Genomic DNA, 26,046 nt, shown 5'->3' with positions numbered 1-26,046 from the left:
TGGAACTGATGTAACTGAAGTAAAAATCTGTCAACCCTAAAAGAAAGAATAATATTTGAAACTAGTTTTACATAAATCAATATACCACCCACAGCGTGTTTCACACGGTTATTATTTATAGTCTCTGTGGGTTTGAATCAACAGGAATTTATTTGGCACTATGTCTCATTCTAATGTCCCATTTTTATTAATCTCATTTAAAAAAAAACCCAGGCAAAACAACATAATGCTATATCATTCTCCAGTATACAGAGGTGGGGTCATTCCATAGAAGTGAGCTGTAAAAAACATAATCTGATAATAATCACTTGCTTATGACCTTATGATGTCATCCCTGAGGGGCAACATCTGTCCTCCCTTTCTAAGCAGACCCGATCGCTTATTTACTTCTTCAATTTCTTCTTCCTCAAAGCATTAAAGGTGTGCTATTGGCTTTTTGTGCAGGACAAAGATGAGACCGTGTGACCACAGAGGGATCGGTGGGTTACATTAAAGAGGTGTTTTCCTTGACCTAACTTGTTAAACCACATTGTCAGACATAGCTTCAGCACAGTGTACCAACCTTGGTTCAACAGCTATCCTTATTCAAGCTACCCAAAATGTTCATCTAATCTTGCAGAATGCAATTTTAGGTCCTTTGAGAATGACTCAGCAGCTAACTTGTCTGTTCAACATAAACCACGTGATGGCACTAGAAGACCAGATAGAATATATGGTTCTAAACTGGGCTTGGCATACAGGTAGGTACATGCTTTGGCTACTTTCAAAACTTAAGCTTTCTCCAGCTTGTCTTAGCATGGTCTGTCCTTCCACATAAGACGGCTAGGAGTTTGGGCTGAACCCTGACTTAAAAATATAGTGATAATTAGTCTTGTCTTTTGTCTCTGTAGATCCCTGATATTCACCAAAGTCAAAGTCTTCACACAAACCTGTTCAGAACTATCAGAGCATGTCAAAGCATGTTTTCTCACAAGGTGAATTAGATATGCCTGGGCCTAGTATCAAGAATGCCCTTGGAATTTTAGTTTCCCATGGCAGTGGGCTCAGCGACAAGTTTAGAAAAGGTTTCCTTTTGGAACTTGAACTTTTGATGTCCCTGAGAAGCACAGCTGTATGGTGATACAGAAACACAGAAATCAAATGGTTCAGGTTAAGATTCTGTCTGTATCAATTAATCATTTGAATGGTACTCCCCAAGATTTGGCAGACCTAAGCAGAACATCACACTTATTAGTAACATAATTTCTTTGTATAAACCACGCCAGGTTTTCCAGTGGCTACGTGCCTCTCTTCACTCTAATTCACTTGGACCATTTGACTGCTGTTCATGTAACAATTTACCAAAAGCAGCTAAACCTGAAAAGGTGTAGGCACACAAAAAAATTTAAATTCTATTTCATTATGTTTAGAAAGATCATATCCTTTTCTTTTTTCCCCAGACAACTGCCTATAAACTCAAAAGCTATTTTAATGTAATTATATTTAATCAAAATATGATTTTCATTTGCTAGAAGTACATGCAACAATATAATAGCAGAGAGACTTATTCACAGTGGAAAATACACTGTAAGTGTTACTTTCTCTACATATTATACACTTAGTATGCTAAATCCTGTATACATCATTGAATATGTAAACTGATATCTTCTACCTGACATCAGATTCTTACAAACAGTATTAATTCTTACAAAAGCTACTCATTGTTTCAAGAAGTTTAATACAATGGTCTGTGATTTTATTTACCTTGGAAAAAAGCCTGCTTTTATAAGCAAAAGTAAAAAAGAAAAAAAAAAAAAAAGGAAAGAAAGAAATGTATTAAGCAATTGTAGAAGCAAACCAACCCAACTGGGGCACCATGACCAAAGCAAGCCCTGTAATAGTATAATGACCTTTAATGAGTGTCTGGGGAAACAATACAGTCCTAGCATAAAAGACAAAGGGCAAAACCCATCATGGCTCCACTGACGCTAATTCAAAATGATTTTCAGAACAACTAAAGAATGTAAGAGAGGTAATCTGATCCACCAATCTGACCTCACTTTGATTCTGGGGCCCTACTGCTGCCATTTCTAATTGTCAAACACTCTACATTTCACATCTGCTCATATTTAATGAAAAGCTGACTCTCACTGCCATTCTTTGAGTTAACTAGGTCTGTCAAGATGGGCATCATACGACCCCTGTGCACTGCAAAGAAAACACACTGATTTCTATTGAAGCCCTGCCAGTGAAATGTTGCATGTGTGTATATATATATTTAATTGGAAAAGAAAGGCTTATGCTGCTTTGCAAAGAGTGTGAATTGGTATTGATTTTCCTACTTGTTATTAACAGCCAAAGGTGACTAGTCTCACAAGGGGAAGAGTGAGATCTCTTTTGATTTGATGGAGTGATGAAGAGGGGAAAAGGCCTTTGAAAGATAGGATGCTAAAAATCCTCAAAGCTGTCAATATCACTTATCCTTCAAAATATAACATAGATCTAATGTGTTTCCCAAAATTATTGTTTTTTTGGTGGAAATACCACCATTATTGTAGAGGTTTTTGGCTCAGGAGGCAACACAATCAAAAATGTTTACTTTATCTGCCTCTGTAGAGTCTTAAGTGAACTTGAAAGTTACAGTAAACCTACAAATTATGTTTTTTCTTTCCTTGCCAAACAGTGTTAATGGCAGAAATTTTACCCATTTGTGGGGGACATATTAATTTAGCCTGGTCTGGTTGCTGTTAACACCAGCACCAGGACTCAAGCACATATTCTCTGTGCTAGTCTGTATCAATGCAAACTATACCAGGCACTGTGTTATTGAGGCTGTTGGCTGTGTAAGTAACACTGCCTACAGTAATTCTCAATCCAGGAAGGTTTCTTGCTCACTTCTCTCCACAAATACGTTTTGCTGTGTTTTACTCTGATAAAGGTCTCTTTAAAGGATAAAAACTCCTGTAACTTAGAACAGAACTTAAAACTGGCAACCATCTCCCCTGAGGTGATGCATGAGTTGCAACCAAGTAGATAAAAAGGACATTCAGAGTGCTTATAGACCTATACGGAGAAAATATTTCTGTTAAAATCTCTAAGAAATCCTGTTAGAATCAGTTTAATTGGCACAGTCTTCAGAGAAAAAATGCTAACAAACATCGTATTGTTGTCATATACTCCACATTTGTGTCTGGAAAAATAGTTCAAACGTCAAAATAGTTAAAGAAAGTCATTCACCACTTGGACTATATATTGCAATACACATATGGTACCAAAAGGCAACCAGATGCATAATCTAGTAACTACATTATAATCTTAGTAGTGGAATGCATTTTTATCTAGGATGACTTGTAATGTAAAGCGGACATGCTTCCTGATCAAAATTCCTAGTACTCCTTATAGATCTATCTGAATAATTTTATAGTTTTTCTTTGCCATTTGGGTGGGGAAAGGAAAACAGTTCCTGTCCCAAGACATAGTTTTGCCTGTTATGGATGTCTAAAGAGGATAAGAAAATGAAGAAAAAAAAAAAATCACCATTTTATTTAACAATCTTCCTCAATTGTTGACATCCCACTGATAAAGCAAGCTTTGGAATCCCTACCGTTGGCCCAAAGAATTAATGGCTATGCAGAATTTTTCTAAGTTCTCTGTCTTCTTGCTCTCAACGCTCATCTTTCAAAAGAGCTCTTGGGGTATATTCCAAAACGGTACTGTCCTATGGGACAGATTCTACAGTTAATTTCAAAAAGTTTGCATCAGGAAGTTTGCACCAGGCTAGCCCTTCTAGAAAGGCACTACAAAAAGTACAACCATTTTTATTTTCTGCAGTTTCAGTATTAGATGGAAAGTCCTGTCTAATTGTGAATGAAGGGCTACAAACAAAACTAAAGATAATAACGGTAACAGTACAGAACAGAATGCCAGCCACTACGGTTCAGGTACTAAGTTGTATCCTGTATATTTATTCACTGCCTATTGCATGCTGCTCTAGTGCTAGCACTATTAAAGCTGTCTGCTTAGCACCAGTCATAGATTTAGACAAAGGCCTGTTCCTCCAGTGAAGTACTTCTTGTTTAATTAATGACAATTTATATTGTATGAATTAAATAAAAAAGATGTCACCAAACTGCACTACTACGGTCTTGCATGCTATTGCAAGAGCATGCTTCATAAAGAGCACACAAAGCAAAATAATGAATTACATTTTTCATATTAAAAATAAATTAAAACAGAAATATAAATACAGAGCTGTATTAAAATTTGGGTTTGACTTTTTAAAAAAGCATCAGCCCAGTAAAACTCACAGAACTACAATGTACGACACAAGACGGGGATGATACCACAGACACCACAGACATGGAACAGCATGTGTTGGTGTTAAAACTTACAGGCACGTAAACTGGTGGAGCAATCATTAACAGAGACAGAAGAAAGTGGGAAGGCTCTCTCAAGGGTGTCCATGTTACTATGTACACTGCCTGACATGCAAGAGCAGTCACGCTCAGAGCGTCCGCAATCAAAACAACATGCCAGTTTCATTCTCTTGTAGATGGACATCTTGGCTATAACCATGTGTTGGATGGGAGGAGAGGAAGAGCAGCAGGTTAATGGCAAGGTTATATATATAACAAGGCAGCTGGAAGGTAATTTAAGGGATTTAATACAGGCCTTAGTTTATGTTAACAGTCTTGACCCAGGAAAAAAAATGCAATGAGATTATTGATAACACTTTGGCTGTACATTAAAAGTAGGGCAAAAGATAAATTGCTCTTTATTTCTATTCAGTCTTATAGGGTGACCGCAGACATGGGGAAGAATTACTGTTTACAGTCAAGTGTTTGGATCAAAAAAGAACATAGTAAAAGCAGAGAATCCTAAGAATATATTTTTCCCTTGGCACAATTAATACTACTGGGATAAAATGAAAAGAAAAATCTAAAGTTGCTAATCCATTAGATATTTTTGGCCCATCCTGCTTCCTGTAAAAATCAAAGACTTTTATATATCTCTATATATATGTATGTATACACTCACAGAAACACACATACACATATATTCTTACATACACACACTCACACACACATATACATTATACACATACATACATATATATACGTATATATAAATATATTTATTCTTAAACATATGCTAAGAATTTCTTTGTATTAAACTGTGCCAGGGAACTCCTTTAATGCAATAAATTACACATTATTAAAGAGTTACAAGATGTTAATAAAATTTTCTGAAAAATTTACTTCATTTACATTGTATCTTCAGGAATTCAAATTAATTCTTGACAGAATACCAAAATTTGCCCATATAAGAGACACAACTAATAATGGTAAATATGCTTGACATTAAAATCAGTTCACAAATAAGGCATCACCAAAAGCACACAGAGCATTGGTCCACTGAAACATGTTGAACCAATCATTGGCATGTTTTCTGCTCTGGATTTAAAGGTAGATCAAGAATCTAATAACTGAATGTACAATTAGGGGCTAATTCCAAAAGGAATGCCATAGTAGAATAGAATATCATATCCTTTAGACATCTGAATGTCCTTGTTATATATTTATAGAAATACACAGCATCCTATTTTATAAATACATGTGTAATTACCATTGTGCAATTTTGTATGTTACCTGAATCACAGTATGTTTAAGTCTGAAGAAATGCAAAGGCAACTTAGATTGTTTCACATGCTGCACTGAACCAACACTTTTGGTAATGGTTTAGATTGAACTGACTCAATTATACTAAAAACAAAACAGAACACTGACAGGCAAAAACAAAACCTTAAAAGCAAATGCAGAAAAAAGGTAATGTTTCTCTGGCCTGTACCTTCCATTTAGGATGTCTTTTTTGCATTATGGTAATGACATTAAATTTAAAATAATTTATCTTTTTTTTTTTTTTTCCCAGTTTCTTAATGCCACAGTCACCAGGGAAGAGGGATAGAAATCACTCAAATGGGTCAAGTCCTGTTCTAAGGCCTTGATGACTTGCCATACAGTATACTTGTCAAGCAAGGGTAACATTATGATTGTGGAAAACAGGCATTGAGGGAGATGAATGAGTGATCTCTTCAGCAGCGACTCCATTCCTCTAAAACTTTGCTTACATGACTAATGCCATGTTCTTTTAGCATCCTAGTAGAGTTATCTTACAGCTGTTCAGAAAGTCATCATGCAGCATCAGGCTTGTTCATTGCATGGTACATCATTCCTCAGAGCTTGGCTTTTAGTAAGAAGGTTTCCACTGCAGCTTTTGATGCATACACATTCAAACTACACAGAAAATTCAAAACAGCATTTGTTTTCCCATGGTTTCTCTCTGTCTAACTCTTCCCAACACATTCTTTGAAATTGAAAAGTTGGGCAGAAAAAGAAAAGTGAAATATGTTACCAAAAATGTGGAAGTCTTTCCATTATGTCTATTTTATTATTTTCACATAAGGAAATGAAAGAAAAATAAAGGGCATTTGTGAGACACACTAACAGTAGGTGAGGTAAAAGGCAGGCCCATTTTGTTTTAATTATAGCTGTTTTGAAGAACTTTTTCTAATCAAATGCTGTAGCAAAACACATTGCTCAGAAATTCTCAACTGCTATGTCATTGGTTAGTAACAGTCCCTGGTTTTCATTTACTTGCAGACATGTCTTGTCAACAGTGAATAATAGGATAGGACACATCTATGAAAATTAAAAGAAATCATCCTTAAGAGCAAAGAGGGTTGGGAAGGAAAACTTTTTGTACCATTTTCATCGGACTTAACCAATGAAGTGGGAAATTTAAGCCCTTCTCTTCAAGAGGGGAAGGACTCCATGGTGCTTCTCAAAAGCAATACCCTTTCAGGGACTGTTTTTAACTATTATTATCAGTTGTTCTGGAGATCATGCATCATTTTAATATTTCACATCATTAACATGCAGGAAACAGGCTTGGACCTGGAAATATAAGTAGCAGAAAGGACTCGCTATAAGGGTTTCAACCAGTATATAAGCTACTGCATATCAGAGCAATACATTTTGGAAAGAAAACATGCTGTTACTCTTCATTCCTTTTATACAGTCATTGTTACATTCATACCAAATACAATACTTCTTTTCTTTTAAATAAAACAAAACATGGATTATTAGTAGGGATGACTAGTGACAAGATCAAAGACAAGACAGAAATTATTTTAAATGGTTCAGCCACACACATTTCCTACAAAACTTCCATAAACATTAACAAAAAATGGGAATCATCAGAGAGACAGGGGGACCTTAAGAACAGCCTCTGGGTGGGTGATAATTTCATTTGACACCTGTAGCACCTGCATAAGAATCAACTCATTTCTATTCATAGAAATGTTATGGATGTTGAATAGAACTGTTATTTGCAACTAGTGAAAATGTAAGTTGGGACATAAAGGAAATTACTTCCCTATTTTCAACTGAATAATAAATGGACAAAAAGGAAGAACAGATCCTTCTACTTAGTATGATGACAATACCACAGCATTTGTAAAACGAATTAGTAAAAATATCAGGGGAAGTTATCCTGGACACGGAAATCAGACTATTTAAATAATTTACTGACAAAACAAGGCATATATGAACTCATAATTTTCTGATTTGTGAGAGCAAAAAGAAAGCAAAATTTCTCTCAATTATTTATAAAGTAAATAAATACTTTTAAAAACTTTTTTTGTTACAATTTTTCTCAGAAGGCAATAGCCTTCCATTCTAACAAGGAATGTGCCTTAGATGTCTAAGCTTCTAGCAGTACCTTGCTTTCTGATCTCAAAAACTCAGAAAGTCCAGTCAAAATTTCTATATTGTCTGGATCTGAGGTGTTACTTAGAGTTCACAAACAGTAATGGGAAATATTTCCAGCTGCAAAAATAAGCAAAGGAAACTGCAGATTATTCTCTACCTAAGATGTCAAGGAACAGCTCCTTTTTTTTAAAGCAAGCAGAACAAAGTACCCCTTCATCTTTGCTGATTTTTTTTTTTTTTTTTTTTTTTTAAACATACAGGCTACCCAATCCTCGTATTCCACCCATGTAGTAATTTTCCTTGTGACCTCAACGGTAACAAAAAGTGGATCTACGAGGACATCTAGTGGATCTCTCTGAGATAACAGCTGGTTAAGAACTGGAGGTTTCTTGACCAGCAAATGGTAAAAAAAGGTCCCACTACACTTAAGAATTGAAATGCATGCAGTGACATTTCAATTCATCAAGTTCTCACGATCCACACTATGAGTAAAATAAGAGCAGCATTAAAGGACGACCAAAGTGATTTGATCGCCTTTTAACATTGCTGGTTAGCATCATGAGACTGAAATATTGAAAGGACTTCCCCCAGAACAATTTCAGTTTCCTGAAAAATACAGCAGCATATCTTAAACTGTTTGTGAGAATTTATTTTCTCTTCAGACAACAGGCAAAGGTATCTCTCCATTATTTAATTTTTACAGAACAACTTCAAGACCACCAAGTCAGCTTGTTCACTATCTTGCAATTTTTGCAATCAAAGACAATTGGTCAGTTTGCTGTAATTCAGATGGTGCTGTTCTTTGCCAAAACTGTAGACACAGCAGGTGACCTGAGTGGACATTTTGCCCTATTTTATTAGCTATAAGAATGACTCACAGGTTGTAAAGTAATGGCACATTTATAGACCAATTCATTTTAATTTACAGTTTGATCATGACCTTTCCTTCATTACCTTAAAGAAGACTCTCAGCCAGTGTACTCTCAAAGCTAACTGCATTTCTGAACAAACTGAAGCTATTGGGAAAATGGAAAAAAACAAGTCAAAGCTATTTTCTTTTTTAATATTTTTTAATAATCTCTTAGCATGAAGAGCTCTTTTGTTTATTTATTACTATTTAAACTAATATCTCTGGTCCAGAAAGGCCTCAACATAGAAACATATTTTAAATAAATACATTGCTTCAAATAAAGCCAAATTACTTCTAGTATTTTGCCTCAAAGTCAATAGGATTCATAATTTTATCCATAGAAATTAGTTTTTCTGGTTTATTAGTAAGTACTGATTCTTATCACGCTGACCTGTTTCACAATCTGCTTTTCTGTGCTGCCCCATCTTTCTGCTACATCATTCTATTGGCTGAAAACAGATCTTTGGAGAAATTTCGGTTCTCTGAATGCTTTCTACCACAACAGGATCTCAATCCTTCAGTGCAGTTTGCAGTTCGCATAAGATAAATAGTAAATAATGATAATCATAATGAAGGCCATCACAATTCTCAGATGACTAGCACTTTATCATGTGACTCCAGGAGTGTCAACTTTTCCTTGATTCTTTGCAAGATGCTGTGGTGTGTACAGCTGAGAGGGGAAAACATATCTCAATCCTGACTAAGACCTGAAGTGTTATCACACAATAAATTCAGAACATCTGGTGAAATGTTGAAAAAGTCACATATCCTCACTTATTTAGAATAGCTGCAGTTATTCAGCATGGTTAGGAGCCTCAATCTGGTACAGTAATGCCTCACTTCAGCTACAAAATATCTGATCCCTCTTACTGTTTGAAAGAACAAGCCCATACAATTCCAACACTGCCCTATAAGCAGTACATTTGTTTGCAGTGCTTGTATTTCTAAGCAGAAAATTCTTTCCATGTCCCAAATGCTGTGTTTATTTACATTATCACGACTGTACACACTAAAAGTGGCTGACGAGCCTTCAGAGATTCCATACACTTTAAAGTAGTATGACTGAGATTGACATGAAATGGTCTATAAAGTTCATATTCTATATATAATAATAATGTAAAACTTTACAGCTTAGGTCCTGAAAAGTCAGCGTGGCTCTACTCATGTAATTGATTTCAAAATAAGCAAGCTGGGGAAAATAATCACTGTAGCTTGTTTCCTGTTGAAGATATCTGTAGGTTTATACATTAAAAACACATTTAACTCATTGTCTGGTTTTCCCCCCATCTTTTTTTTTTTTTTTTTTTTGCTGATGGGGAGAAAGGAGTTAGATAAGGACAGTAAAAGACTGCTGTGTTACTCTTTGTGTCAGGTATGCAATGGAAAAGAGAAAGTAGAAAAAAAATTGAACACCGGTCTGACAATTAATTGTGCTTAACCAGGCAAACAGTGCTATAGTGGTAATTACCCCAGCCTAACTACTACCCCTATAAATTCATGAGATATCTCTAGAATCATTTCAAGGAAATGCTATTGCCAAGATCTCATTTTCAAATAGGAATTAAAAAAACACGGTTGTGGAAAAAAAGGGCCAAAAAGGTGGAAGAGGGGAAAACTGCTGTATTTTCTTCAACGTCACCCTAATCTCCATGGGTGTAAACGATGAGAAACTTGTGGGTATGACGTCACTGCTACATGCAACATAAATAAAGAAAAGAACCAAAATACTGAACAAAAATACTCTCTGCTAGAGAAAGACAGGTTGGACCGCACTCTGGGCTACAGGGAACCCATTTTTACTCACAATAGATCACTATCAGTGTGCAGTTAAAATATAGTAGGGGCCGTGTTCCAAGGCAGCAAGAGGAAAAATAAATCAAAAGTTTGTCAATTGTCATAGATTACAAGAAATTCCTTCAAACACATCAATGTACACATGATATGTCCCCTCTGGGGTTCAACCCCCACCATTCACAGCAAGCACTGTCACTGGAAAAAATATATAGAGAATTAGACCATAGCTGTTGCACAAAATGAAAGAAACAGGAAGAGTAGGTCATCCAGTTTTGAGATTTCATCCCAATGTGGCTGCATTTTATATAAATATATACATGTATTTGGCCCCTTGCTGCAAAAACTACAGTTAAATAGAACAGGAAAGAGATTGAAACATTAAAAAAAATATTAACAATCTGTGAATAAAATTTCCACACAAGCATTTCTCTGGCCAATGTGACATCAGCATTCATATGTTATTCAGGGAGTGGGATGGGTAAAGAGAAAGGGATGGCAAAGAAACTGCAAAAGGAAAGCGAGGTTACTTTAATTATTCCTAGCCTTGTGGAAACATACTGATCTGTCCTGAATTATTAATATTAGGCCTAACAGATTTGGACAAATGGCTATGTAGGTCAGACTCAGGTTTAGACCCCAACAATACCACAAGCTAATGTTCAGACAGTATCTAAATTGATGTGCAACCTCAGATGCATTATTAAAAAATGTGGTTTTCAAGTGTCACAGGAAGCTGTATTAATTAATGCCATCATAATTAAGTTTTCCATGTAAAGATATTCTTTCACATATAATTCACCTGAATGTGTCAATATTTTTACATACAACCTTTAATTTCATCTTACACATTTTCTGCATTCAGCTGCCTCTAATTGCTATGTTACTTGCTAATTAAAATACATATTTATCATATAGGACTACATATACATATGTGAGACTACTTGCAGTGTCTTTGAAACTCAAAATGACATATTAGCTGTTGACAGATCAGTTGAGAGCTTCCTAATTCAATAGGGAAAGAGTTTTCTTAATTTATGTTTTGTTTTAGTTAAACTGCATTTTTAAGACCAAAGATTTGTGTAGCTTACAGATGGATAACATAGTTAAGATTTTTCAAAAGTGATTAGTGATTTGAAAGCTAAAGCTAAGACATTTTACGTGAATAATAGACTGCACTAAAGACTTACCTTTAAAACCAAAAATCAGGTCCCATAAAAGGGATCTCAACATTGTCATCAAAATTTGAGAGACCAAAAATCACTAATTACTGTTGAAATTTTTCATTTCAGTTTTTTTGCTGATTGACAGAACTTTAAAAGCAAAGCAGTTATTATTCCTAATAGTTGTGAGCATGCTCTTCAGTGGAAGCTGTTCTCAGCTGTACTGAGAGCTGCCAGCTATCATGGTATCTGTGACTATATGTGTGTGTATGTAGGAAAGGAGAGGTGAGAGAGCAGATGGGGGGAGAGGGAGAGGGAAAACAATGAAAGCAAAATTTAAGAGTTTATTCTCACTGACCATTTTTTTTTTCTTTTTCACCTGACTCAGAGGATTCCCGTCTCAGTATTCCGTGCTCACTGCAGCAGCTCTGACAGCCACTTCCTTATGGCATCATCCTCACTAATGCCATCATTTTGTTTCTTCATCTGTCCAACACCCTTTTATAGGACTGATATGTAGGACCATGTCATTTGGAACATTTGCTAGTGCTACACCCAGAAGTTGTCACTCTCATGTCTCCATGGCCCTACTGATGGTAATACATCCCTTGTGTTGGCTAGGTCACAGGATACTTGTTTCCTCCCTGGTTTCCTAGTACTGAGGATGTTACATTGATTCCTATTAATGTGTAATAAAGAGCTCTTGACCTTTAGACTGTGAATTCCTATCTTCTAACAGATTTCAATGAAGAGTGTAGATCTCACATTAAAATGACAGATCTTTGGGATTTTTTTTTTTTTTATCAGCACGTGTGAAAAGCATACACTATGTGAAGGAGGAGTAGAGAAGAAAATACAAATAAAATAGGTCTTTTTTGACAGAATCAGATAAAATTAAACAGGTAACACATTTCTCTTTAACTGTTGGGTAATATGGAAAAAAGATTGGGTTTGAGAGTTACAGGCACCCCCAGGCATCTGTAACTGGCTTTACCAGAACTTACTCAGCAGCCTCATTGGCTTTGGCAGCAGTTCAAAGGTCACATTCTCACATGGATAAACTGTTCTTGAACAATTTTTTTCCAATATGTTAGGCAATGCATACATTCCTTCCACATCAGGCATGCTTTCCATGTGCTTTGCTCTCCTTGTGGCTACTGGGAGATAAATACCATTTTCTGTCAGTGTTTCAGCTGCTTTCTCTCAATTATACTACTTTGTTCCACACTCCTGTTTTCTGGGGGCAGAGGAGTTTCTCTAAAAACTCCAGTGACATGTTTTTTCTCTTTTTAATTAATCTATTTTTTAATTCATCAATTTCAGGCACCCCTTAAAGGCAGAGAATGTCCACTTGAGGCTTTCTTCCGTCCTCTAAGACAGTGCACTGATAACACTATGACTGGATCTATAAAGAAGAGTTTTTCCCTTTTAAAAGTAATGGTAAAATAGACATGATAGAACTCTTCTGAGATCTTTCGATTTACCTAATCAGTATTTTTGAACTGAATGAACTTTTTCATGGCAGAATACCATGGAATGCACATAAATATTCAGATATCCATTGAGAAATGGATCCCTAAAACCTTTTGACATCAGTATTACAAATACGCATGGGTCAAACACATCTTTGGCCAAAATGTGGTTGTGATAGTTCCTGCAAAAAGTCCCTTCAAGTTATATATAGATAAAATGCTAATTTTTATATATTTATAAAAATACAGATGCAAAGTCTGATCTCAATTCCAAAACTTAATTATTTCTTCATTCCAAATAATTTGAAGAGCAGACCTAAGAACTTAACCAAATATTAGCATTACAGTTATGGAATCTTCTAAAAGGATATATGTAAGAGGCATTAATATTTAGTTTCTTCCACATAATCCCTTCCTCCAGTAAAATGGATTGTTTATTTCAATACTAATTTATTTCAATAGTTATATGATGGAATATTATTCCTTAGTTTCTTCTTTTACAGAATCATCTTCAGCAAGATAGACAAAAGTTCTTTAATTTACAGAAAACTATTGAAATTACTGGATTTCTGCATGTTATGAATGAGAGCAGAACTTCACTGTTAGCTCATTCTTAACTCAGAAATTTGATCTAGCTTGATTTAATTCTTCAGGTTTTGTTAGCTTTGGACCCTAATGGACTTTTTAATGAAAAAACAGGTGTGAGTGGTGTGAAATGTAATAAAAATATAAGAACCTCCGAAATGCAAATGGCACTTACTATGTTGCTGTGCATTTATTTTTTGGCTTTTTTGTATCACTGTGTAAAACATGTAAACACATGTACTGATAGTCTTCAAGGCTGAACAGTTCATGAAAAGGAGATGAGGGAGTGATAGAAATATTACTTACGCCGTTTGCAGCCACATTTTTTTATCCTTTTGGGATCCGTGATGTCATCATGACAGGCCTTGCAGTAAAAAAATGCCCTAGAGAGACAGAATGAAAAAATTGACACATTTCTTAATCCATATAAATTAAATTACTCTCACATTTCCTCTTGTTGCAGTGCCAAATTAATGAAACATGCCAGCACTAATTTTCTTTAGTCTTTGAAAAGATTTAGACATTTGAAGTAGGAAATATTTGCTACAAGACCATTCATTTCAAACATAAGACTCCAAATTAGTGTTTCTTTTAATACACTTTTATTTGAAAAGTAATTGGGAGAAAGGATTATAATTATGACACTGCATCAGTTCATTTGTCTTTCATCTTAGAAAAAAAGAGCATCCAATGAATTTTGTCATGAAACTATATATAAAATGAATTCTCTCTTCTTATCAGATATACCAGATTTTATTTTTTTTTTAAAGACTGTCTAGCCAATTTTTCAGCCTGGTCACAAGTAGAACTTCATTTTGGATACAATGAGAGATTGCAATGAGATCAATGTGACAGTAACATCAGATATGCTATTTACAAAAAAAAAAAAAAAAAACAGAAAGGAAAATCCACTCAAAATAAGTTCCTAAAGGAACATATAAATGAAAGAACTGAAATAATCTTGATTCAGACTATTTTTTTCTCCTTCATATCTGAATAAAGCAGAACCATTTTGGTTTTGAACAGACAAAAATCAAAATTTCAAACAAAAATATGCAATTAACAAGGTGAACCATTTAGTTTCCATTTAACTTTTTGCTTATGAACTTTTACTCTTGTATCAAATGGCTCACCACTAGGTGAAGCACAAGGAGATTTAAGGAAGTGACAAGGGTAAACATTTGACTTTCTATAAGATTAAAACAAAATTCCAATTTAATAAATATGCATCAGACTGCCCACAGGAGACTTTAATCATGCCTTTCATGTCAACATCTCATGTAAGGCTGTGACACATTTCATGAGGATCACACAGCTGGCCTCTAGCTGGACAGTTACAGTTTACCAGGATTCTTGCTGGCATAACAAATTAAACATACTTTTTAACCTGCTGAAATCTCCCTGTACTTATCCATATTCAGGATATGTCAGGTCCATGCCTATCTTCCCAACCCTCTCTCATTGCATACTTCTCAATACAAATCGGCAGTAAGAACCAAAGCTGCCACTTTGCAACCACCCATGGATTTTGCCGACAGTACTGGATAGTTGGATTGCTACAACAGTAGGGAGGTCACTGGAACAGAACAATCTACAGTCCAAAATATAAAAAGAAAAATAAACAATATTAATACACAGCCTCTGAATAAACACAGCCTTTGGCAGTTCAGCTAGGAAGATCGCTACCAGTTCTTCTTAGATTAATTAGACAGTGTCCACCACAGGTAGAACTATATTAAAGGAAATGTTCAGAAATATGAACTAGATCCCTAATTCAAACAGTTACAAATTTATCTAAGTTATTGTTACACCTCTGAATAATGGCCCTGGTAGTTAAGTGGCCCATCATGAGAAAGGTAGCAGGTCTAGCATATGAGATATGGACCAGAGAATACAAATTTAAATTTGCAGTAAGACCTCACTGAATATTATTAACATTTCTAAAATCAAGATAGCATGCAAGCTACTGCTCGATAAATCCTAAATGTAGCAGACTTAATTTCTCTAAGAAACTTACAGGAAGATTACTCTTTCAGACTGTGAAATTGTCTTACTATATCCAAGAAGCAAAATGAAAATTAAAAAGCTTTCTCTGAGCATTTGTATACTCATATATTTGTATGCTGAAGAAAGTTTCTGGTTTTCAAACTATTCACCTCCCACTAAAAAGAAAACAAACCGCCTCCAAGGAAATGAGAATAAAATATTTTTCAAACCATGAGTTGATGTCAAGACATAAGCAAGGAGGAGAAAACTGCCTCCAACTTTTACAATTTCTCCTCAATCCAGCTGTAAGCCCCTGTATTGAACAAGAATCCACTATCACAAATATTCCCTCACAAAACTTCATGACACGAATTGGACATTTCTAGAGATCTTGTTTCTGAAGGCCACTGCAGGACAACTGTCCCAAAGAGTACCTTCAGTCCTATGGGTAAAGTCAAGATCAAACACCTGAAGTGATCGCTGTAATAAAATTGTCTTTCTATATAATTGGGTTGAATTCAGTGGATTGGAAGCATATGGATTTCTGACGTTAGTACTAACATGTAAATGAATAAAGAATAATAAAGATGCAAATCATACAGTTCATATTATATTTAAACACTCAAAATTTTACATTAAACTATTTACCTAGGCATGATTGTTTCCAGGTATAACTGTTTCTAATGTGGAACTATTGTTTTAAAAATGCAAAAGTAATTCTAGCAAGAAGAGTAATTGAATATTGCATGTTATATTTCATTGTGAAACATATATTTGATAAATATGAATAGCTTTAGCTTAAAGGAGATGAAATTTCTCCATTAGCATGGAACACAAAACCAGAATAATTTAATCTGAATTTCAGGTATATACATGTTTAGTTTTATTTTATTAAAAAATCCCCCCAAAAGACCTCAATTTTAGAACATTTTTCTGACCCTGATTGATAGCTCAAAAGGGTGATATCAACACTTTCACATAATTGGCTTTGTTAGTTGAAACACATCTGATAATCATTTGCTTTGCACAGAACAGCTAAGAAAAGTGGTAAGGGTAGGCAGCATGTTTCTAAACTTCTGCAAAAATCAAGACAGAATTGGGAATTTTGTTTCAGCTTGCTATTAGATAAAACGTGCTAGATGAATGATGGGTAAAATTTCTCTAGAAACATTAAGAACCATCAACTTCTTCCTGTTAAAAATGCTATGCCAGGTAATTTTTAGTTACAGTCTGAAATACCTTCACAGCAGAGTGTAAAATGCCTTATAAATGAAAAAAAGCTAGCACCTCAGTAAAGGAATGTGAAGACAGTTCTGTATATTCAGCTGGAGAAAAGCACCAGAGAGGAAGAGACCTATATGCTGAAGGGTAGCGTACCTGAGGCAGTGTTGTACGTAAATACTCCAAAGATGGTGCTAGAAATATAAGAGGACAGGAGCACTGCTGTGCTGTTCTGTATGCTTCACCTAGCCTAAAACTATCTTAGCTCTTTCAATGAAATTTGAATTCAAGTTCTCAGTGATTTCACTGTTTTGACGTTTTGACTTTCTTTAAATATTCGTGGCAAACATGCATTGCTTAAATATTATTTTCACTATCATTTCATCATAAACATTTTAGGACTTAATAAATGTTATCATTTGAATATTTTATCATTCTAACTATAGGATTTAGTTAAAATATCTAACTCTAGGAGAACATCAAGTAAAACTCAGATTCTTGATACCATGACTTACAACAAAAATACAAATTATGAGGAAGCACTCAGCTGCAAATATTCTTTTTCTTCAAAATCTTACAGACATTGAATAACTATTCCTTTTAAGAATTATTTTCTCAAATTGCTCTTTTATTCCTTTCAAGCATATTATAATCCTAACAAACAAGAGTACATGTTTGGTCCTAAACACTACACCATAAAACCCCTTTTCATTCAACCCAAATCTAATCAGCCAAGTACAATGAACCGGTGAATTTGTCTATAATGGGTAGGATATACTGCACTGTTGTAGTTTGATTTATTATTACGAGGCCATGGAGTATGTAGATCCAGTAAAGAAAAATGACAAGAACATAAATATTATTCCGCTAATGCAATTACAGAATGAATACAGTAGCTTGCTTACATCAAATATTTGCTAAAGTCTATGTAAATAAGAACTACTCTAAACCTGAAACTCTGACAAAACTGTAATCCCTGTCCTCACTCAAAGTAATTCCACCAAGACAAATTAATTATAGAAAAATCAGATCAAAATGTTTTACATTTTCTAGTAGGACTCAGAATAAAAGCTTCTTCATTTCTTTTCACATCTGCTGTAAAATTATTCCATTTCCTTGATATTTAGGACTGTAGTTAAGAAAATGGCATTCACACATGGTTGATTCACTAGAGTACCAACTCAATTCCCCCTGAGAATCTTTAAACAGATAATAATGAAAATTAGGTGAGGTGTTTACATGTAAAGAAAAAACAGAAATTAAATACTATATGTTTAAATTTAAGGATAAAAACATATTAATTACCTTTTTACTTCTTTGGCATCACTTGCAATGAAGAATCCTAAAGTACCTTCTTGAATCTTGACGTGGTTTCCAGGATTGATTAATATACTGCTCAGTGAAACAAAAACAAAAACAACAAAACCATAATTTTAAATTACTTTTACCCAAATGTTCCAAAATACCTTTATTTGGTTCTGTTATAGGGGACCCACTAGTTAGGAAAGGCTGCAAGGAAATTTTAAGCCATTCTTCCTTGAAATTTCCAATGAAATAACAGTTTCACATGCTTTTTACAAAAGCTTAAGTTTGAGACAGTCACATGCCTCTGCCTATACTCACATCATTTAAGCGTTTACAACTATTTTCTTCTGGTTTTGCATTAAATATAGACTATACAAAATAACAAAGCCTCTCAGAAACATGATGTGTGAAGCTGAGCATTTCAGCTTTCTTGTTCTGTCAGGCAAAGTGGTGAAAATTTAACAAAACAGTGAAAAGTGAAGAACCAGCAACCACCACTCAATAACAATACAAAATATCATTTATGAAGCTAAACCCTTTGATGCAAATTTTTGCCAATTTCTAGTGAAACAGAACATTAATGGGACCCCTATCTGGACATAATGTTATTGTTTAAAATAATAAATACACACATACACTCAAGGGGAATGGTACAAGACAACCAGTCACGACAGCTGAAAAAACATAAAATGAATAGAAAATTTTTAAAACACTTCTATGCAGCCATGGAAGAACAAAAATAACCCAACCACACTGACAAAATACCCTCAGCTAAATTTGGTGAAGAAAATTATAAACTGCTATCAAGAAGTGAGGTACTCCATGTCTCTCTACAAAATACCTTTGTTATTTTCATTATGATTTTATGAAGATTTTAGGTAAGGTACTTTGCAAAGCACCAAGATAAATAGGAATATAGAGACAGATGCAAATATATTATCCAGTAAGTTTTATTAATGTGCAATACAATTAAGTTTTTGACTTGCTAAAACTTAATTAAGCTTGTCATAACTTCTCTCTTTTTTGTCTTTTCTTAAAGCTGCCTTTGTAAAATGTAGTAATGGCACACATATGTAATTTACAGTAGATAAAGACTACCAGTAATTTAAACACTTGTGGATTTAGCAAAAATTGATTTTGGGAAGCAATATATATACAAACATAAATAAAGCACATTTCTGAACAGACATACGTTACTAAAATTTGAAGGCCAAAAATCTTATTGTTAGGAGGGAAAATGGGTCTCAGCAGATCTCTTATTCAAGATGCTATTTATTATCTATACATTTGTAATAAATTAGAGTGACAAAAAATATACCTGAAATCTTTATAATGAGCACACTGTTTTGTGTGATTACACATGCCCACAGGGCCCTATGAAAAGAGTATGCGGGCTGCAAAATAAAGTGCTCATGAGTTAAGAATGAAAAGGTTGGTCATGCAGTCATTATTCAGTCCCTGTTATGTAGACATTATGATACAATTCTTAATTTAATAGCCACAAACTACTTTTTTCTCATAATCTGGAACTTCATTCAGTGGTGGTTTACTGCCACTACTCCAGGCATGGCTTCATGTAGTTTATCTTTCTTTAAAATCAGCATCATATTTTTCTTATGTGTTTTTCCGAAGTGTTCATCATTATAGCATTCAAAAGATTCACAAATACATTATTTATTTTACAAGAATGAAGATATAGTATTACCCCATTTTACAGATGAAAGATTAAGTCACTATGAGATATAGTAGCTATTAATTTGGGATGCCTACAGGCCATTTTTTGTTAGTATTTAGCATTGCCTAGCTCCATATACGCCTTCTAGGGACTTTTGCTGTAAGTAAGGTTGCTCAGTGTTTCCAAAATGCCAGCCTCTGGTTCCCAAAATAATAAACACTTAATCAGAGGTCATCTGTAAAAGGTTTGGTTTAAATTATTAGCTCACTCTCACACAGACATTCTGTGGCAGAGGCTGGAACAGAAATTAAATCTCAAAGAAAGCATTTACCCAGATATCCTTCCTCTTCCTTCATTCACAGTTTCAAGCTTTGCAACAAAAAGGAGAGGAGAACTACAGAAAATGGAAGTCATCACCACACAGAGCAGGTTCATCTCCACAGCACACTTCAGTAGTATTGCAAAAAATGAAATGTGATGGTGTAAATAACACCTACATTATGCACGCAGATAGATGGGATGAATTAAAGTTGCACAGCTAAATTTCATATCTGGTATTTCTTTATTATTATTTATTATGGCAAAAAACTTTCCAAAGTCTTTCTGTCAAAACTTTCTATCATGTCCATAACTGCATCTGTGTTTCAGTCTCCACCTTTCTTCTTCCCTGTCTGCTAGTCCTTAATCTGCCATTATGCTGATAATTTAGCTGTTAAAAATCTTCTACAGATACTAGTCTCGTTTATTTCTACTATACTGTTCCTTCTAAAATATGCAAAGACTTGTAATATGGTTGGGGTTGGTTATTCTTCTTTTGTACAAATGGGTACTGCTCTGTCAGAAAAACACTTTTTTTGCCCATTTCATTCTTTGCCCTTAATCATGGAAGTATTACAGCTTTTCAGTGAAAATAGATCAACACATTTCTTTACATAGACCCACCTTTTTTTTTTTTCCCCTCATCCCATTCTTGGAGATAGATAAACCAGGCCCAAACATTAAAAAAATGCTACCAAAAGCTCAACAACTTGAATTCCACAAGCTGAGGTAACTAGTAGATATGTAAATGTTCACTACCCCTCACAGAACTTAAAATTTGACAAAGTAATAAGCAAATGAAGAGTTCTTTTAAGAGGCAGCGAACATAATCTTAAATTAGAAGTAACTGGCTTCATTTAGGATGTAATGTATTGTAAGCATGATTTTGTATCTCAAGGTTTTCTGAGACACATTAAACCAATTCAGGTGGGTTGGTGTATAGACTTTATTTTTGTCAGATCTTATACTTCATTCACATATACTTATTTTCACAAATACAATTAATTTATAGCCACAAAATATAGACGTGATAGCAGTTAATGCAGTATGACCCCAGTAGCAAAATCTTCTGTTGGGAATAAAAATTAATTTGCCCCATCACTGCTATTCGCAAAGAATTACAGCAAAGGCTCATAAAACTTTAGGTTTATATACATACTGATATTTAAACAGAGCAAAATCATGAGCAATTTCTACTGAGTCTATGTGGATTTATTAAATATGCTGCTTATTAAAGCAGCAATTGAATTATTTCTTAAGAGACCTGTAGTGTCATTAGCTAAAGTTATGCTTTGATAAGCACTCACCCTAATATGTCCAGCAGGGGAATGTTTTGAATTAAAAGAATAGAATATAGGGAACAAAGAGGACACAGAAAAATAAAACAGGGTTATGAGCATACCAAGAAGAATGCATCCATCAGTTATTTAGAGATGCATGTATCTGTTCAAGCAGCTCATAAAAATATGCATATGTATTCCCACAGTTGAGAAGATAAGCACATGGCAAAGTAAATTGGAGTTTTAGGAGAGAAAACTTCAGCTAATGTCTCATTTTTATGTATCTCCAAGGCTGGGGAGTTTTCCAGATATAGGAAGATGTAGGAAAAGGGAAAAAAGGACAGAAAGTCATTATGTTTAATAGCAATATATATAGCTAATTCATATGCATTCTGTGCTAAATATTGGAAAAAATTCTGTTGAAAATGACACCCCCAATTTTTCCAAATATACATTTTTATCATAAAATATAATTTTACTTTTTTATCTCCTAAATCAGCTCATGAAATCAAGCAAGGAATGCCAAATACTTTAAAAGCTTCTAAGATCTTGATCAAATTTTATAATTTTATAACATTTCTAGTTTAGGTTACCTCAGAAACTAATCAAGTAATAGCAAGCTCAAAAAACTTTTAGTCATAATTTCCTTAACAATTCCAGTTCCAGAAATACATTCCTCAGGACAAAGCTTTTCATGACAGGGGTCACATGTCACTGCAAAAAAAAAGATTATCTTTTGACTTGCTTGCTCCTTCACACATGAACATTTTACAACACATGGCAACTGCAGCCACGTAAACTGAATATGTGTAAATGAAATATGATTTAGTGTGTTTAACGGGAATGTAATGTACTTCACCAGCATGAACTTAGGAGAAGCCAGTTCCGTTACTCTATGATATACAACAATTTGTAAGCCACTGGTGGAACAGAATATGCAGTTTGGAAACCTCTGCTTTACACTTATCTGACATCTAGAAAAACTTAGTCCATTTGCTAAACAAGATTCACTTGCTGACTAGATGCAAAATCACGTATCTTAAGAGCAATGAAAATGTCACACATTGCAAATGTGGAAATCATCCTTGAATTCAGTTGTACTCTCAGGAATCATAGAATGAATCACAGAATGGTTTGGGTTGGAAGGGACCTTTAAAGGTATCTAGTTCCAACCCCGCTGTCATGGTCAGGGATATTTTCCCCTAGAACAGATTGCTCAAAGCCCCATCTAACCTGATATTGAACACTTAAAGCTTAGGAAAGAATCAGGAACAACAGTTATCTATACAGTTGAAACTGAGTTCCCAGAACAACTGGAAGATAAGCAGGTGAAGCACAAATGGGAATTAGTGCACATTTGAGATGCACAATTCAAAAAAAAAAAAGAAAAATTCAAATGTGGTCAGAAAAATTCTAGATAAATGCTTAAAATGCTTATGGATCTCTTTACATAGATTGTTCAATGAAAAGTTAAGATAGGACATGATGATTTCTTTGTATGTTGGTAGAGAATAGATATCTGTTAGTAACACTGACTGTGTTAATTTTGATCAATTTAATCACTTGTTGGATTATATCTTTCTGATGTTTTAAGTATACATGCTACCTTCAGTAAAATACAGATCCATGTAAATATCTGTTCGTCCACTTTTACTTACCTGAAAATACCCCAGAACATAAGCATTGCTCAATACCTTTTTGGTAGTGCATGGTTGAGTGACTGCACAATATTGTGACTTAGATAAAGATACCATATTATGTCTTCCCTTAAAGCATTAAAAGTAAGCTAAGGTTTTGATTACTAATTGCAGGTCTTCCATGTTTTGCTGAACTTAAAGATATTTGATGGAGAACCTGATAGTTGGAAGTTTGAACTGTAGGACAATTTGTGAACTGACACTTTGGGGCAGGACTAATTCCCTCCAACTATTTAAATTTTTCACTCATTTCTGCTGTTGGGTGATTTTTATTTGTCTCCTGCTTTCAGATATCATATATGTTGGACTCAAATTATGTTTCTTGGGTTGAAAAAACATTAGAAAGTTTGATGTATGATATCTTTTCAAGTTACTAGAATATATAAAACATTATTTCTAATAAATTTTCAGTATATAAAAATATCAGTAGGAGATGAAAAATATTTCCTGTAGCTTTCTATAATATCCAGTTATTTTCTACGTCAACCACATGGAAAGAACGACCAATCAGCTTTAGAGTCTGAACCATCGTTAAACTGTATGTATTTATTGGTAGGCCACTTGCTAAGCGGCATGGATCAACAATTTGCTTTGCACAGCTTGAAACTGAGTAGGCTTCCATTACTGCTGAACTTGTAAACTGATGTAACTTTGAACTCTTAACGTAGACATAGCATCTATACAGTAGATGACTCTCAGATTCGTATAACTGTCAGTCTTCTCTGAGAAAAAATGAGGGATCTTATTAAGATGGAAGAGGTGCAGTAAAGGTCTTAAAACTGAGCTCACAATGGCATGTGAAGATGCCCAGTAAGTACAGCACAGAAAATAGGCAATGGTAACATTTTAGCAGTGCTATATGAAGACTGAAAACTGGAAGATACAGATAAGGTCAGTCAGTAGAGACGTACACTGGAAGAGTTCTTTTAAGAATTTTCCTTGTCAGCAGCCTCAGTTATGTACTATTCTTGTTTATTCTTTCAAGGCTACATTTGAGACAGTATTAAAGGTGGGATTCATCTCATCTGTTTTAGAACGGAAGCTGCTTTCAAGAACTGTCTCCCTCTTCCCTTGCAATCATGGACTAAGTCTGAATATCTAAAAGAATAGACATCTAACGTTTTGACTGATAAAGTTAGGTGAGATGAATGCCATGATCAGTGACCAATTGAACAGTTCATCCCTGCATCAAGGAAACAAGGATTCAGTAACACTGCCTTTTTTTTTTTTTTTTTCCCCCCCAGATTTATGGCTACCCTTGTAATTGCCATCATCCTTGTCTAAGAAAAGATCAATTGTTGAATTAAGTAAAACACAAATGGCAAAATTTTGACTAAACAAAGGACACAAGTTGTAACAACTCTGTTTTAAACCTTGTGGTAGATGTACTGTACCATTCCCCATGTGACTGAAACAGTACCAATATAATCTAGTAATCAGGAAGATATAATATTGCTTATGTACTATTAATACATTATGTAAAACAAGACTACGTGGTATTACTGACTATAGCTACCACATTTTTAAATAAAACCAGCTATTATTTTTGATTGTTTCATGCCATGCCCAGATGAAATGCACCACTATTAGCATAATAACCTTTTAAAATGTACCATGTCATTCACACAACTATAGAATTAGAATTACAAAATTAGTTTGAGACAATATTTTTTGTTTCAGGGTATGTTTTGAAGTGGAGTGTGAGGGTAGGTGCACAAATCCCACAGTGGGAGTTGGGTGCATACCAGCTTCACACTGACTGTAATTCATAAGTATTGCTTCTTTCTTCTGGGCTCTATCATTGACATTAATTCAGATCCATATTGCTTTACACAGAAAAATCCAGTAAGACACTAAAAAGAATACAAGGCAAAAGACACAGTGCACATTACATGCTACAGTATATTAAAGCTTAATTACTACAAGCATACAAAAGGTTGCTCCCAGGAATTAATTTCTTTACAACAGCAACTACTACGTCATGGTCTACAGGATGTGCATGAGGGATTTTATTGGGGCATAGTCCAAACTAGTTCAATGGTGCTGGTGAATTCAATACACTTTGAAACAATTAAATTATTCCTTCTGGTTCCAGAAGTGATTGATTATCAGTACAATGAAGCAGCACAATATACTTTATTCTGGGAGCAAGCAACTTCACTTGGTACAACACTTCTCCATATTGCTCATCATGCCAGCGTTAACATGCCTTCACCACAAGGTAATATATACTTAAAAGCAAGAAGCGAATTAGAGGTGCAACAACTGCAGATCCTTGAAGATGCTAAGTGTTGCAGTAACTTCTCTGCAGTTGGATCATATCAATAATGCCAAACTGACAGGAAGCCACCTCTCTTTTAACACATCTACTCAGAAACCACAGGAGAATAAGACTAAAAATTAAATAAATATTACACATACAACACAGGCAACAGAACAGACATGGGAAGTAAAGTTTGGAGAGTATGATGAGGAAGGAAACTGAAATGTCTGGACAATGAGAATGGATCTCCAAAGAGTGCCACTGACAGACAGACTGCTATATGCAATTAGAAAAACAATGCTGGGAGGGGGAAGAGAGATGAGCAGAGGAGAGGATATGGAAGAGCATGCCTTATTTACTGCATCCAAACCAACAGCAGCAAGATAGAATGTAGACTAGAGAGGGGCTCACAGCATGGTATGCCAGAAGAAAATGCAAAACATGCCATCCCAAAGAAAAACCAAAACTGAGAAACAAATACATTTGGTAATATCTTCATAAATGAGCTTAATAAATGTCATTAAAATGAATGTGACATATAGTACAAACTATCCATGGCACTTTCACTGGAACAGTACAATAGCTTTAATGAGTACTGTACTATGAATTACTGGGCTCAAAACAGAACCAGC

General features: G+C 34.7%; 1 protein-coding gene across 19 annotated transcripts in view; it reads right to left on the bottom strand.

Moving 5' to 3' along the window:
• Window positions 1-26,046, bottom strand: part of KCNMA1 (potassium calcium-activated channel subfamily M alpha 1) — a 514,442-nt gene that overhangs the window by 95,870 nt on the left and 392,526 nt on the right. For 15 of the 19 annotated variants that reach the window (XM_074830556.1, XM_074830565.1, XM_074830566.1 and 12 more), the window contains 2 exons: window positions 18,182-18,268; window positions 13,976-14,052 (listed from right to left, as the gene is read on the bottom strand). In XM_074830556.1, coding sequence (XP_074686657.1) covers window positions 13,976-14,052; window positions 18,182-18,268 — 164 coding nt within the window. Of the gene's footprint in view, window positions 1-4,370; window positions 4,545-10,462; window positions 10,472-12,616; window positions 12,770-13,975; window positions 14,053-18,181; window positions 18,269-26,046 lie in introns of all 19 variants that reach the window. The other 4 variants (XM_074830572.1, XM_074830574.1, XM_074830555.1 and 1 more) reach the window with 3 other exon arrangements.

Source organism: Strix aluco, chromosome 7, assembly GCF_031877795.1.
Source record: "Strix aluco isolate bStrAlu1 chromosome 7, bStrAlu1.hap1, whole genome shotgun sequence".
In the NCBI taxonomy this organism is placed as follows: domain Eukaryota; kingdom Metazoa; phylum Chordata; class Aves; order Strigiformes; family Strigidae; genus Strix; species Strix aluco.
Note: the sequence above shows the minus strand (reverse complement) of the source record. Positions and strands in the feature narration are given on the sequence as shown.